The sequence below is a fragment of the Sebastes fasciatus genome, chromosome 23, assembly GCF_043250625.1.
Source record: "Sebastes fasciatus isolate fSebFas1 chromosome 23, fSebFas1.pri, whole genome shotgun sequence".
Classification (NCBI taxonomy): Eukaryota; Metazoa; Chordata; class Actinopteri; order Perciformes; family Sebastidae; genus Sebastes; species Sebastes fasciatus.
The window spans coordinates 11,919,778-11,935,429 of record NC_133817.1 but is presented as its reverse complement, the minus strand read 5'-3'; the positions used below and the strand labels follow the sequence as shown (position 1 = coordinate 11,935,429).

General features: G+C 41.7%; 1 protein-coding gene across 2 annotated transcripts in view; it reads left to right on the top strand.

Moving 5' to 3' along the window:
* The window catches only part of acss3 (acyl-CoA synthetase short chain family member 3), a 45,986-nt gene that overhangs the window by 25,790 nt on the left and 4,544 nt on the right, over positions 1-15,652 (top strand). For both annotated transcript variants that reach the window (XM_074625832.1, XM_074625833.1), the window contains exons 10-11: positions 15,072-15,167; positions 15,362-15,425. In XM_074625832.1, the coding sequence (XP_074481933.1) occupies positions 15,072-15,167; positions 15,362-15,425 (160 nt within the window). The remainder of the gene's footprint in view (positions 1-15,071; positions 15,168-15,361; positions 15,426-15,652) is intronic.

Here is a 15,652-nt window from a genome sequence, read left to right as displayed (position 1 = left end):
GGAATTAGTTTCTCCTAGGGAATAATTGATATAAAAATACAAATTAGTGCCAGCCTTATGATCTCTCGTTCAAAGGCACCTTGATTACTTTGAACTGAGATTAGAGATTTATTTGTTCAACAAAGCAGAAATACAACAACAAAAGAAAAGAAGTTGTGCAGGTGAGATTAAAAAAAAACCAAGGAGCTTATAGAAGGAATCTTGCGTCATTAAGCAAATACAAAAGTCATTGAATCAACAAAAGTAAACAGATAGGCAAACACGGAATCCAAACGTAAAGTAAACAACAGAAATCAAGCAGAAACATGAAAATAAATAAAATATATGTTCGTGCGAGTGTCACAAACTTACGGACAGCTTCCCAAAACTTCATGCAATGCCATTCTGTAATTTATACGTATATAAACAGTTGAATTTATCAGTATTTTTATATTGACACTAGGGCTGGACGATATGGACAAAAGTAATGTTATCATGATATGTTATTTTTTATTGGTTATTGTTGATAATTATCACAGTATGTATTTAATAATAGTAATGCTCAATTTACAGTTTTTTTTGTGTCAACATTTTTATAGGTTTACTTTCCCCCCCCCCCTTTTGCATTCATTATGGAGGAGACATTACATATGAAAATCAAGTATCTGAAATATTGGGTTGACATTGCAAAACACATCTATTCACTAAGGTTATCACGTATGAATTATAAATGTATGTAAATCTACATTCACATAGTGACATGAGATGAAATACAAAAATAAATTATTTAGTTATAGTATAGTTAATATTCTCCTCAGGACAGATTACCTTAAAGAAAACAGAAGGTTAATTATGGTTTATAATAACCAATTATGTATTATCAGAACGCTGTTGCGTGCTACTTTTGCAGCATTAGGTCCTGGTTAGCCATATGCTAACTTGAATGGGGATAAAACAATTCAATCGTGCGGCTCTTCTAGACTTTCCAAATGTTATTGGACCGAATTGATCAAATGCTGATAGTGAAACGAGTCATTTCGCCGAGGTTGTGACGATCAAAACTATTTATCCACCGTGTTACAGCCTCAACAGTAGCGACGGAGTAGGAGTAAGTGACGTAGTAGGCTATGATGGAGCCTACAAACTCAGCTGTCCGGCTGTTTGTGTAGTGTTTTTGTAACCTTATTGAAAATAAATCTCATAAATGTATCATTGTTATCCTGGAAGATTTTATTGGGAAAAATATTGAGATTGTTTTATCGCCCAGCCCTAATTGACACACAGGTATCAAATGTCAGTAAAAGATAAAAAGCAGTGTTTCTACAGTTTCCTTCTGCCTGAACGAAGTTCATGAGTCAGCCTGCTGGGAGTGTCACGATGCTCCGTTCGACCGTCTCGCCGGAGACAGGACATCAATCAATAAACTTTTAGCAATGACGGTCCCTTGACAACTCTCCTTCATCTTCCCCCTCCAGAGAAGCAACTTTGTCAATGTAAAGCAGCTTAACATTCAAGGCTCGTTTACTCCAAAACGGGCATCGCAGAAAGGAGACCCCTCCTTGAGAAACTCATTATAGCCAAAACACCTGAAAAGCAAAGTTTGTTTGCATCTTCTGGCTTCCAACTCAGAATCAACACATTTTTCAAAACTTGTGACAGTCTTTTTTTTTTATTCCCTCGCACACACATTTTGGTTTTCATCTATTAATATTGATAAATCTGTTCTGCTACTTCACCTGCAAAATAGATAGAAATTGAACCAAATCAATCACTGGTTCAGTTGCTCATAAATCTTTTTCGGCTGCGTGCTTGTAGTCCTGCAATGTAATATTCAGCAGCCGAAAGCTGTAATCGATGGTGAGAGAATAGGCACTGTGAGCGATGACGGGAAGAGTAGGTGAACAGAGTGGCATACAACATTGTTGAAGTAGAATAATGTGAGTTCCTCTAGGGTTCAGATAACAGGTTCACAACATAGTACATAGTAAATCCCTCACAATTTACAGCTGTATACTGAATGTAGATTTTTAATGTTATTTATGTTTTCAATTTCTAGTCTGTGCTATGGTGAATAATTCACCCTTGAGCTGCACCCGGCAGGTCAATATGGCGTTTTCAACGATATAAGTGAGAGATATTCCAAAGGAAATAATGGCAGATTTCTAGAATGATCGTTCTGAAATATCATAGAAGCAGACCGAAAGAATTACAATATGCAATATAGGCTAATTTGTCGGTGGAGTATTGTTAATGAAGAGGCCATTATAATCAAGGGAAAAGCTCACAGGCGGTCCCAGTGTAATCGTAATCGACACACCACGTCTTGACAACTCACGTGAAGGACAAACATATACTGTACAGGAATAGTAATGCTCCTGTACAGCAGGGTAAGTCAATATATTGTTTGTTTTAAAGGTCACCTATTATGCAAAATGCACTTTTCCATGTCTTTTAAACATCAATATCTGTCCCCAGTGTGTCTACAGGCCACCATAGTATCATAAAAGACCATCCTCTCTCTTTTTCTCCTCCTCCGTTTGTCCGGAAATGGGTGCAGAAAAAAAATTCGCTTTTTTCCTTGTATCCTGACGTCATTAGGGAATGCAAGTCACGTGAGGGTTTCCTGGTCGAACCAGAGAGAACCTTCAGTAGCTGACCCCGCCCCACAGCGCGTCACTGTCTCTCCTCCTCAACCGAACTTGAGCAAAGTCTGCAAGAACCAGCAGAACAGGCTTCATGTACTCCCATCATCTAAATATAACATGTTCTTTCACAAAGGCTTTATGTAATTACACTGTTTAAACAGATGATATTTATATATTATATATATTTGATGTCATGCATGTAGCAGATTACAGGTAGTAAATAGTGACTTGTAAGCAACACAACACATTTCTGTTTCACAGTCAAACTTTATTTGAGTAGACAGATGACAATATTAATTATTCACAGCATTTGTAATCATCTCACCTGTTAGTTAGTTATGTTAACATGGTACAGGAGAAAGTCTTCAGCTCTGGTACACTATGGTAAGCTAAGCTCCGGTGGTCTGTAGTCATGGTAACACAGAGACAGCTACTACTGTAAATAATATACCATTACTCTGATCTTCCATACATTTATCTTTTAGCAGAAATAATGAACTGACTACTGTTTCACATCTTCTATTTTCCACCCTGATGGTCGCTGTGTTTACACACCGTGTCATAGCGGTAGCATGTAGCTAACCCGTTAGCATGTAGGTACATGCTAACGGGTTAGCTACATGCTACCGGGTTAGCTCTGTATCTCCATGTAAACAGAGCCATCTGCTCTCAGCTGTCTGTTCTCCTCTGGGATGATTCTGTCGGTCATTTCTCACAGATGGATCTGTAAAGACAGACGTAAAACAGAGTGTATGTTTACGGTTTACAGAGTTGATGCATGAGGTAAACACTGAGCTAACTAACAGAGATATAAATAGTATTATTTACCTGAGAGAAACCGTCAGGAAAACCTGGAATCTGGACCGCAGATGTTCATCATGTGTCGCCGATTTCTGATCAGATTCCTCCGGTAACGTGCGCTGGGTGAAGTTTCTGGTTTATAAACTTTAAAGTGGTTTATAAACTTTATTCTAGCTGCTATCTCTCCACTCGTCTCTCTCTCTCTTTAGAGAGAGAGAGAGAGAGCTTCTCCGGGAGGGGGGCGGGGAGGGTGACGCTGTGTTGTTGAGGACGTTTGATTGACAGAAAACGCTGACCAATCAGAGCAGAGTGGGAGGAGACAGAGGCTACAGACACAGAAATCAGCACTTTTGGAAATGGGCTGAAACAGAGGTTATAGAGACATGCTGGAATGCATGATCTGATTGTTTTTTTGAAAAAAAAACTTCAGAGACATGGTTTGGAGGTGTCTGAGACCTATAATAACTAGTTTAAATGGAGTATAATATGTGACCTTTAAGCTAAGTCAATGTTTAGTTATGACTCCCTATAGCTTTCATTATAATAGAAAACTAAATGAACGGCAGGATATTACTCGCACACGGCGGGCTTGATCCATACACTGGATCTCAAATTAATGCTAATCAATATTATCTTACCTTGGAGCAAACTTAATGAGTTTTTGTTGATCTTCGATGGATTCAGCTGCGAGTGAGGGCTTCCACACTATTTAATCCATATCCGACATCTCTCTTGAGTTTTTGGCTTCAGAAAAGCGAAAAAAAAAAAAAATGACACTCCCCTTTAAACTTTGGGGATATCTGCTGTTGGACTTGTGGGTTCTATACACACCGCTGATGGCTTGACATGCTTCCTGTGCCTAGTTACGGTTGCCAACGTAGGAATTGGACAGTTGCCGTTCTAGTGAGGGACTTAACGAAGGGTAAATTGGAGTCCAACTGGAATTACAAATCCTTGATTAAGACGGAAATCTTGCGGTTATTTTCAGATTTATTCTTAATGTCTTTTATTGTTGGAAGGAATGGAAATCCTTGGAGATGTAGTACAGTACATCAGGGTTACCACTGGCCCTAGACGCCTGTCTCCGATATAGACCTTTTGAAGTGTATTCTCCAGTGTAAAGCTGCTGTATCATCAGCGTAGAATTCTTTATTTATCAAACAGAGTGTGCATATTTTCCAGCATCCTGTTAAAAGATGCATCATCTAAATCATTATCTTTTGACATCCTCTCCTTACACTGGAAACAGTTGATTAGCTATGCCAGGCGCATACCGCTGAAAAGATTAAAAAACGCCTCAGGGTTTAATTCGCATGATTTTCCCATCCATCCACCCCGGGGGACTTTTCTTACCTGGCAGCCAACTGCTGACTTGTAAACAGTCGCATCACACAAAGAGCTAGCGGCACTCGCTCACTCCCTAACAGAGTTCTCTCCTTGGATCTGCACAAGGAAAATGAAAGTAAGTCAGCTGACACAAGCCGGTTTTGCCGTGATGGTGCCACGGCGAGGGGCAGCATGACGTACAGCAGAGGGGAAGTCACAGGTTTAAGCATGTCTCAGGTCCTTAAGATTGAAAACAATATTGTCAGCAGGCTTGGATTTCTGCAGAATATATACCCATAGACAAATTGTTTTGCATCACGCCAACTGGTAGTGTATTTGTTAAACATTACACTTTTGTCAGCTATTGCATGCAACGCCAAATTTACACATTCTTTTTCTGGAAATATGTAATCGTGCTAACAAGCTCACGGCTGAGAATTTGACTAATTTGACCAATTTAGCTCGTTGATTAGTTTTCACTCTGAAACGCTTGGCTGGCGCGGGCGAGATTCGTTTCCCTGATACAGAGCGGAGGTGATTGGTGTGCTCGTTATTCCCATGTGCAGCAGACTCAATCATTTCTCAGCCTCCCGCTGTCATCTGATATGCTGATTCATCCCGTCTCATCAGCCCAGACATGACACCACACTGCTTGTTTTGCACCTTCTCCTCCGTCTCTCCCCTTTACCTTCATTATATTCTCTGTTTTTACGCTTCTTTTAAAGACGTACACGCACAAATTAACATATGCTAACCCCCCCCTCCCACCTAAGACCGACATCCACACATAGTCTGTCACCCCTGAGCCACCTGAATCCAGCCCAGCTCAATTTCCCTTATGTGCATATGAAAAAAATGTCTGCCATTTTGAAGCCTGATAATAATCTGTGCGCTATTTTAAGAGCCAAGTGCCATTGGCAGGGGGTGGAGGGGCGGATGGGAGGAGGGTGATGATGAAGGTTGCTGATGTCACTGGTGTTGCCTGGCAACAAATGTGTGTTTCCAGTTGGCAGGGTTTGGCTGCCTCACCAGTGACTTACAGTAGTGTTTTAAGTCTCTCTCTGTTTGTCTTTGTTTCTCTGACTCTCTGTCAGACTGACAGCCTTTGTACGCAGAATGGAATTACCATAAAACAAAAAGTGAACTGGACCTCCTCAAAGCACCTGTCTTGTCAAATGAAATTGTAGAATTGACAATTTCTCCCTTCTGGCCTTTGCCAAATGCAGTGCTGGCACAGACTTGTTTTCCACACATCCTCCTCCTCCTGGAAATAAAGTCGGAGTCTGTTGAAGGGCAGTTTTACAGCCTCGTTGAAAACACCATCTTCTCACTGTAGAAAAACAGGCTTTTAACAACCCCAGCATTCACCAACTCAGCACATAGACAGCAACACACTGAATCAGGGTTTAATGAGGACCTGAAACCAACGAGCTCAACAGGAATATTACCCCTGCAATGATATATATATATATATATATATATATATATATATATATATATATATATGGTCAGTCGTTTAAAATATTTAATCGCATAATTGTCCACCGTTAATCGCCAATTAAAGGGACTGTTTGTAAGAATCAGAAATGCTTGTTAACAGCGACACCTGTGGCCGTTAAGTCAACGAAAGTCAGCGTCGGGCTCGCGCTTGCTCGCTCTAAATAGACATGAACGAGCATTGCGCAAAACAGTGAGGCGACACACGTCAGCTAAAACCACAATATCACTCTATATTTCAGCTGCTTGGCAGTAATGTTAGCTGACCAGACGAAGGTCTCTCCATGAATCACTGCTGATCCTAGTGTTGGCTTTTCCTACTTCAGCCTCCGGGGCTTGGGCATGGGAAACCGACCCAGTAGATTTACACGTGTAAAAAGTTACAAACAGTCCCTTTAACTGTATAAACTAGAATTAATAAAAAAAATATTCACCTTCTTGGTATTCCGTCCCACCTTTTCTCCCTCAACTTCTCCTTTTAAAAAAAAAAGAACACATTTCATTTCAGTAGAGTTCATCCTTCGTCATGTCACCCTCGTGCTCCGCTGCCCACCTTTGGGAGATGCTTGGGTGCCTTGGCTTTGTGTCTCACATGGTCTCATTACGTTGCTGCAGAGACAGTAGCAGAGATGTCACGGCTCCTGTAATTACATATCCGAGAGCTGAGGTGCCACGTTTGCGTTACTTCCGTCGCTGGGCTGCTGTCATTGGCTCTCTAACCCTGGGAATTCGCCGAGCATTCATTCCGAGCCATTATATTATTTGTCTGCTGAGGTTTCTAAGGCACAAGACGGGGTCTTTCATTAGCAAGTTAAGTAGTGAATTTGTATGCATAAACTTAGCTCTGAGCGAATGAGGCGAGCTGTCTGAAAAGTGATAAGGGAGGCAATGTTTTTAGCTGATGGAATGAAATTGTCCCTTGAAGAGTCCGAGTTGTAAATGGGAGAGCGTGTGCACATGGACGAATGCGTGAGTGTGTGTGCACATGTTGTATACACGATGGCTCATCTTGTTTTCATTGGTGGGCGGCATCACAAATCTTTTGTAGCTGCTGCAACCTGCTCTGATTCCACAAGCATTTTACTTTCTCTGTTCTTCACTTGTTATTTTTCCCCCATTTTAACATTGAGCCCAATCAGAAAGGCTTGGCTAACCAACCCTTTGGTTTCTTCTCGTGTTTGGCTCCTCAGCAGACTACCAATGATGGTCTCAGTCTGAGCTGTTTAAGTTGTATTGTTTAACACGGACTCCGAGCAGAACTAATCCCACTGGTTTGTAGTGAGATTTGGCCGTCTCTCATTCCTAAACCTAAAAGGGAAAAAGGCAGGGAAATAACACAACGCCATCTTCAGCTGTCTTCAAGGTAGACATGTATTGTATTGCAGTTCTGTAGTGTGCTGCGAAAAGTATTATTTATGATTTCCTATTTTAAATTTTTCATAGTGTTTCACTCAAAATTTAAACATGCATTATAAAAGAAAACATGTAAAAAAAAAAATGGACAAACAATATAGTCTCTCTCTGTCTGTTCTCATCCTCTCATCCTCCTACGCCACATCGTCTTTTTTCAAATGTCCGAGTTACCCCAGCAACCGCACATCACCAGGACAACCACGAGCACTGCTGTGCATATGTATGATGTACAGAAAAGCACCCCCATGGCTATTTCTGAAGGGGCTGTTGTTTATACATCAAGTGACAAGTGCTGTTTGTTAGTGTCATACCGGCTACTGTATGGTAAGAGTTGGCTTCACTGCTGTTCTTCCAAGAACCGACAAACTAAAGGACTCAACTGCTCTTTCTAACTTTGTTTACCAGCCGTGACAGCGACGCCGGTATCGTTTTCACGTTGTGATTCTGAAAATGAAATGATTGGATGGGTTTATTACAGTCCCACGACAGCCACAGATGCAGGATATAGTTAAATGTTTCTAAAAATCTTTACCAACCCTGCCTTTTAACATCAATACAGAAGCCTAATAGGAGAGGTACTGTACAAACCCACCATCAGGAAGCAGATGAAAGCAACACCATTTACCTGACACATATTTTGAATCTTTCAATGGAGCAGCTACATTCAAAAGTGAAAGCCAGGCAGCTGCCTTGAAAGCACATTTTTACACACTCTTCTTTTGGACAGCGACACAAATTTCTTTTGTATTTTGGCTCGTAGGCGAGTTGAAAAGGAGGCTGTGAAATGGAGATTTTTCACAAAAACTGTGTTTCTGGTTTTGGTGAAACTGCTTTGGTGCCCAACAACCCCTGAGGGAAATATCTGGCTCTTTAGCAGAGTTATTGAAAACTGTGTGAAAGTCAAAACTAACTGCACTGTATTTTTAGCAATCATCTGAATTTTGGTTTTATTGTTCCTTTTTTTGTTTAACTTTTCCTGACATGACACTGTGTATAGCTGCTGCATTGATTGTGTATAGTTGTATAGCATACCTGAGATGTTCCACTTTCCAGATTCTAGAGAACTGAAGGGAAACAAAGGTGCTGGTTCGTAGCAGACATCTGTAAAAGGAGGATAGCGAGGCATAACTCTGACGCAATCTTTTTTATTTTTAATTATGTGAATCAACGTTTCAGCCTCTGTTACATTTATGCAAAAGCTTGCATTGGTGTTCCAGCTGTGCTCCTCTCTCCTCTCTCTCTCTCTTTCCATTCTCACCCTTATTCCCATATCGGTTTTATATGTGTCAGACAGCATGCGGGCCCTACAGACAGAGTGGAAAGGCAGGGTTACACTGTGTGAGGTTATCTGTTTGAGAAAGAAGTGGAGTGCTCGAGGAGTTGCAGAGAATAGAGAGTGCAGGATCAGAGAGCCATCTTTGTTTTTCCTGAACAGCAGCACCCCCCGCATACCTCCACCCCTCCACCCCCCCAAGCTACTAGTAATGAGCACGGCTGTTCGATAGCAAGGCGTCACCGTATTGCTCATCCCGCTCTTCCAACGCGTCCTCCGACAACACTCCCCCTCCCTCAACCCATTCATCACACTCAAAATGCCTCTCGCTGGCCAAGCTCATCTCCAACAGGTCGAAGGAAGATTGATTTGTTTGTGTACAGAGGAAAAGAGAGCGCGAGGGGAGCGAGAAGGAGCAAAAGAAAGGGAAAAGGACGGTGATGGGAGTAGAGGATGACTGATACCAAGGTGTGTTTTTGTGTCTGTATGCATGTGTGTGCCAAAGACTCACAACACCAGTCAGTCAGACAAGCACATACACAACCACACAGTGTGTGTGTGTGTGATCGACATCCTACAGACGATGTTTTTCACTCCTTCTCACTCCCCTCTAGCGTTCACTCACCTGTCTCAGCCTGTGCTGTGTACCTTTCTTATCCAGAATATTTGATCTCCTCTGCACAATGTTACCAGAGTAGTAGCAGTGGAAGTATTTTGTCTGTTTCAACCTCAGGGACATTTTCCTCTTGACCCTTCAATAGACACATTTTGGACAGATAACCCCACAGGGTGAGATTTAGCCCCTGTAAGAAGATTTTCATGGTAAATACAGTTGAGTTATGAAGAGATAGTAGTGCTGAGGGTGTCAATAGTCACATTTCTACTTGGGGTGTATTGATAACATCGATCTGGATCGATATATATCGGTTCAATGATCAACGATCCAATACCATGATACATATCATCATCTTTAAGATACGCCTTTATTTTGAAATTTCCATTGCACGTCTGTGTCAACCAGTGGCGTCAATGCAAAATTGCCTTAAACTTGCATTCCTTCTAACTGCCAGCAGGGGGCGACTCCTCTGGTTGCAAAAAGAAGTCTGATTGTATAGAAGTCTATGAGAAAATGAGCCTACTTCTCACTTGATTTATTACCTCAGTAAACATTGTAAACATGAGTTTATGGTCTCAATCGCTAGTTTCAAGTCTTCTTCAATACAGCATGATGTTCATTTAGTAAATTATGGTCCCATTTAGAGTCAGATAGACCATAAAGCGCATAGCTACCTTGTGATTGACAGGTCGCTACCACGGCGTTGCGCGGTCCGGGTGTTGTCCGCCTTTTCATCCTACAACTTGAACCCTTTCATAGTGGGTTAGTGCGTAGTTAATTCTAACCTTTTTGGTCGCCTATATATGCCTTATTCAGCGTTCGGTTGTACTTAGCACTTAGCTCTACCTTCTAATGTGCCACTGCTGGTTGCAAAGAACCAAGATGGTTACGACCAAAAACCAAGGGGGCGACGGCCGAAATGCGAAACTCAAGGCTTCTAAACCGTAGTCCACAAACCAATGGGTGACGTCACCGTGAGTACGTCCACTTCTTATACACGGTCTATGGTATCAACATTTCTTTCCAAGCCCAGTAATAAACTTGTAACTGATTGTGTTAAATGGGCGTAGTGATATCGTCTGCTATCAATCGGAGGCCCCTGAATTGAATCAAATCGACATCGTATTGTGGCGGACTTGATATTAGCAAATATCGTATTGTTGTCCAAAGAATCAATATAATATTGTATTGTAAGGAAACTTGTGATTTACAGCCCTAATTTCTACATCAATAGGGGGGAGTAATAATATAATTCAAATGCCACACTGGAAAAAAATTTCTAGGTATGCAAAATCTTTTAATAATTTTTAAATCTATTCTCTGTGAGCCGCGCGGTGTAGGAATGTAAATGGATAACAACCGCTGTGTTATGATCTATTACGCCTTCATATTGTGGGCTGAGGAATGAACCTGAGGAGTTCTTGGCAAACATCTGAGTCAGCCTTTAGAAAAACTCTACTCTTGTCAGCTCACCATCTTTCATGTAAATGTGAGGACAAAAAATGTTTTCGTGAAATTCAGTGAACTAATTTTCATTGAGAGATTGCTTTGCCTTTGTAATAGTTTGATTTCATGCCTGAAAGCTGCACAGCCAGTTCTCCCTATGTGCCTTGTAAAATGTCAAGGTCCAATTATATTGTCTTTTTTCATTTGGGTTTTTGAATTTACTCGTCCGGGGCCTGAATCACTGCCAGCGAGTCCTCGCTCCGGCTCTAAACAGCCGGGCTTAAACACTCCACTCATGCTGACACGGTTCAGCGGTTGTGCCGAGCCCCTAATCGACGTGCAATTCAGGGGAGCTTTTAAAAGACCCTTATGGCGTCCTTCAGGGTCACACGGATATATTGGTTCGCCAATATGAGCTCGTTATTAAGAGATGATGTCATCTAGGTCGATTATGATGCCGTTTGGTTAGCTATTTATCATTTATATTAATCCCTAATTATATTCAATCGCTTTTTAATTTTGCACTAAATTATGAATATCCAAAACTGACTGAAATCCCACACTATGATGAATCTTTTTAAATTAAAAAATTCCACTTTCTAACAAGTGACAGTATTTCCCCTTTGCTCTAGTTCCATTGGGATTATATGATAGCCATACATGTTGCAGTGCAAGGAGTAGTGTGTTGCTGAGGGGAAAGCAAAGGGCATGATTGGTCAACAGGGGGTCTGTCATCACTCTGTCATGACCCTGCTCTCTGACCAGGTGGGCGGCACTGAATGCCCCCCCTGAAGGAATAAAAAATCCTTTTTTTTTGTATCATTGCTGCTGAATGCTGTCTCTGCTGACAGTGATGGGCTTTGAACCCTGCAGGGAGTGGCTAACCTGCCACTGATGAATGAGGCGTACACGGCTACCAGTTCAGAGGCCACTGTTGTTGGGCAATGTGTTAAACTCTAGAAACCCCCCCGCCCTGCCCTCTCTTCATTTGATAACTTAATCCCCTCCTCAACCAACAGCAACCTCCTGCCCCTGAGCTCGTGTGTTTGAAGCCCGCTGTGCTGAAGTTGGAAGCAGTCTATAGACATTTCCACTCTTTTGATTAATAGGAGACGTCCTATCCATTAATGCATATGTATAGGTCCTATACCTGTTCTTCAAGGATACAGACTAGGGATGTCACGGTACCAGAAATCTAGTAGTCGATACCAATACCAGTGAATTTACACGATTCTCGATACCAATTCGATACCACGGCAAAAAAACAAACAATAAATCCCATGTAATTCAACACGTAGTCCTTTTATTAAAACATTTGAACATTACAAAAAACAGACGCATGTAGCCTTTAAGTAATAAATAAAAAGAAACGTCTATTAACATAGCAAAACAGAACATTGGCATGTAGCCTTCAACTATTTATCTGGATGTTTGTCTTTGAGGTGCTTTGCTAAATTGGAAGTATTTCCTCCTTTGGAAAGAAAAGTACGACGGCACCGTTACTGCACCGCATACTGTTTTTTTGCGAATCTATTATTACTCCTTGTAAATCCGCCTCGAACGCAAAGTACTTCCATACCCGACTCTTTTGCTATTAGTTTTCTCAACGAGTTGAGGCGGAGGTAGCGCTGCAGCAGCTGCCATCTTTCACGTCTCGTGTTGTTGTTTTTTTTCCGTGCTGTTACGGCGTTCTTCTTCTTCCTTCATTTCACGGCAGATGAGAACACTTGTAAGCGTAAACTGCCCCCATTAGATCCGGAAGAATCGCATCTCCAGTACCTCCGCTCCGGTACCAAATGACCATTACAGGCACCGTCACATTTTTAGAATTTTGGTGCCGAGTTGGTACCGAAGTATCGGTTCTCGTGACATCCCTAATACAGACAATGTATTTTAATGAGAAACACTGAATGCAAACAGAAACTTTGTTTACAAGAAACCTCCACAGGGGGCACCTTTAACTTGTAACATTTTGCCCTTCTGTTTTCAAGTGGTGGTCAGATTCTCACTGTAGCCCAGTCTTTCCGTTTTGTAGCCGACAGGTGTGTAACCGTGGTGAAGTCCTCCGTTGCTTTAACTTCCTCTCAACATTTAATGAGGAGTCTAAGATGCATTTCAGCGCATCATGTTGTACTGACGGAGCTGTCATTTGCATAGCAGGCCTGGCATCTTGAATGTTTTGCCGTTGGCCCTTAGCCCTCTCCGAAGACGAGCCACTTCTGCTGTCAGCACCGTCACTGACTGCATATTTTTTAAAGAATACGTGATTGAAACTGTATACCTCTCCCTTTGTGCAAATAACTGATCTGATTCAGGTTTAGTGCACCTTGCTGCATGTATTTGCATATTAACGGGGGGGAAATGCCAAGACACTCCTGGCCACAATAACTCCAGCACAGTACATGACAGAAACTTCATACAGAGGAGATGATCTGATTACCTTTTGGAACAGCTTGTGCATAAATTTGCATGTTGGTGAAGAGAAAATGGCAGTGCATGAGGCAATTTGGCTGCCTTTTGTTTAACTGTATTAGTGTCAAAAGGCTGGTTTCTGAAATGTGGTCACATGTCTGATCTCATTTTTATTTGAACAGCCAGAAAGCTCTCTGTTCTGTCTTAAGATTAATATGTCTCTTTGTGCAAACAGCATGCATGCACCATAGTATGTAAATGTGTAGTAGAGATATTATGGAAATCATTGTGTTGAAGGATATTTTGTGCCGTCTGTCACCTGTTAGTTGAGACATCAGTTGAGTTAAGTAAAATTCTACACTTTGGAAAAGGAAAACATGAGAGACAGATGGAAGCATTCAGCTGCATCTTTGTTTTTGTATTTACGGGAAACCAACAAACACCCAGTGACTAAAAAAGTAGACGTGTTTCTTCAGACAAATTTCAATTTATCATAGAAGACAGATGCTGATCTCGGGCTGGTCTGCTTGCTGTGTGATTTCTAATATAATCCTGCTTACTGAGCTGGATCAATTCTGTTATTCATCTTCTGGGTGGGCTAGTAGGGCTGACAAACAGGCAAGCCTTTGCTGTATGTGGAGCACACAGTTGGGTGGCGGAGTCGGGGAGAGCCCATAGGAGCTGTCATAGTTTCGCATAATGTAGGTTAATGATGCTCGCAGAAGCAATGCAACCCAATACCACACAAGCTCTTTTGATCGCGATTAGAAGGTTTAACATGTGTGTTAAAACCTTTGGCGTTACACCTAGGGCTGTGTATTAGCAATAATCTGGTGATACGATACGTATCATGATACAGGAGTAACGATTAAATATATATTGCGATTTTATAAAGTTTAATTTCAAGAAAACTGTCAAGAACACACCAGAAATACACCATTTTAAAATAGGCAAAAATAACATTTATACTGCCCCAAACTGCAAACTGATTATCATAAAGTGGGCATGTCTGTAAAGGGGAGACTCGTGGGTACCCATAGAACCCATTTTCATTCACATATCTTGAGGTCAGAGGTCAAGGGACCCCTGTGAAAATCGCTATGCCAGTTTTTCCTCACCAAAATTTAGCGTTATTTAGCCTCCTCAATAAGCCAGTATGACATGCTTGGTACCAATGGATTCCTTAGGTTTTTCTAGTTTCATAGGATACCAGTAACTTTAAAACTGAGCCTCCGAAAGATCGAATAGCGACCGGGCCCAACTGCGGGCCATCTGATTTTTAAGAGGTTAATTCAAAATCAGTGTGCTTTGGATAAAGGCCCAGACACACCAAACTGACGTCAAAGAACTAGCGACGACGAAGACTGACCGTTGCGTTGCCTCACATCGTCTGTGTCTTGGCAAAAAAGTTGCTCTCGAACACGCCGCAAAGACTACAGCCAATGGCCAACTAGCATGTATGTTCTGCGCCTGCGTGAGATGAAATAAATCTCCACACCAGCAGGTGGTGGTAGTCTGTATAGGTCATTCAAAAAGGGAAACTGGAACATGGGCAGACGAGAGCCAATGGTGCTGGACACACAGCAAAAACTAGGCCAATTGGTGTGTCTCCCACACAGATATGAGCCTTCATGTACCTCTTTTTCTGTATCTCTCTCATCAGAAACCGGCTCACCTATCACCTCCACATGTATTGGTCTGGGGAACTCACTCACGCCACCTGCAGGTCAGGCTGGCAAACCTGTTCCAGGTTACAAAGGTAAGAAGTCAGCTACAGCACACGTTTTAATTTCTATTTCCTCAATTACAGATAAAACTTAAAACTGAAACGGATAAAGCTTAGCAACTGCTTGTCATTCCCTGCAGAGCATTCAATATGTTTGCTCTTCCAGTTTGCCAGTGGGTGATGCACCGCCTCTGAATATGAATTACTTGCTCTTCCCCTTCCACTAGTCACAGTGATCGATGATGACATGCAGGAGGTGAAGCCAAGAACCCTGGGAAATATCGTGGTGAGGTAAGCTGAGTGATTATGTTCACAGCCGCGTGAGCATCTCAGTCATTGTTTCACCTTTCCTTCTATCACTCGCACATGCAGTCACGTTTGAAATGTATCGGAAGAAACTCTAATTCAATTTAAACTCCAATCTTTTAGTCATTAATCTTCACCTGAATTCACTGTTGGGCAGCTTGTATCCGAGTGTGTGTGTGAAGTGGACTTCATCGAAATCTCCAGCAGCCAAC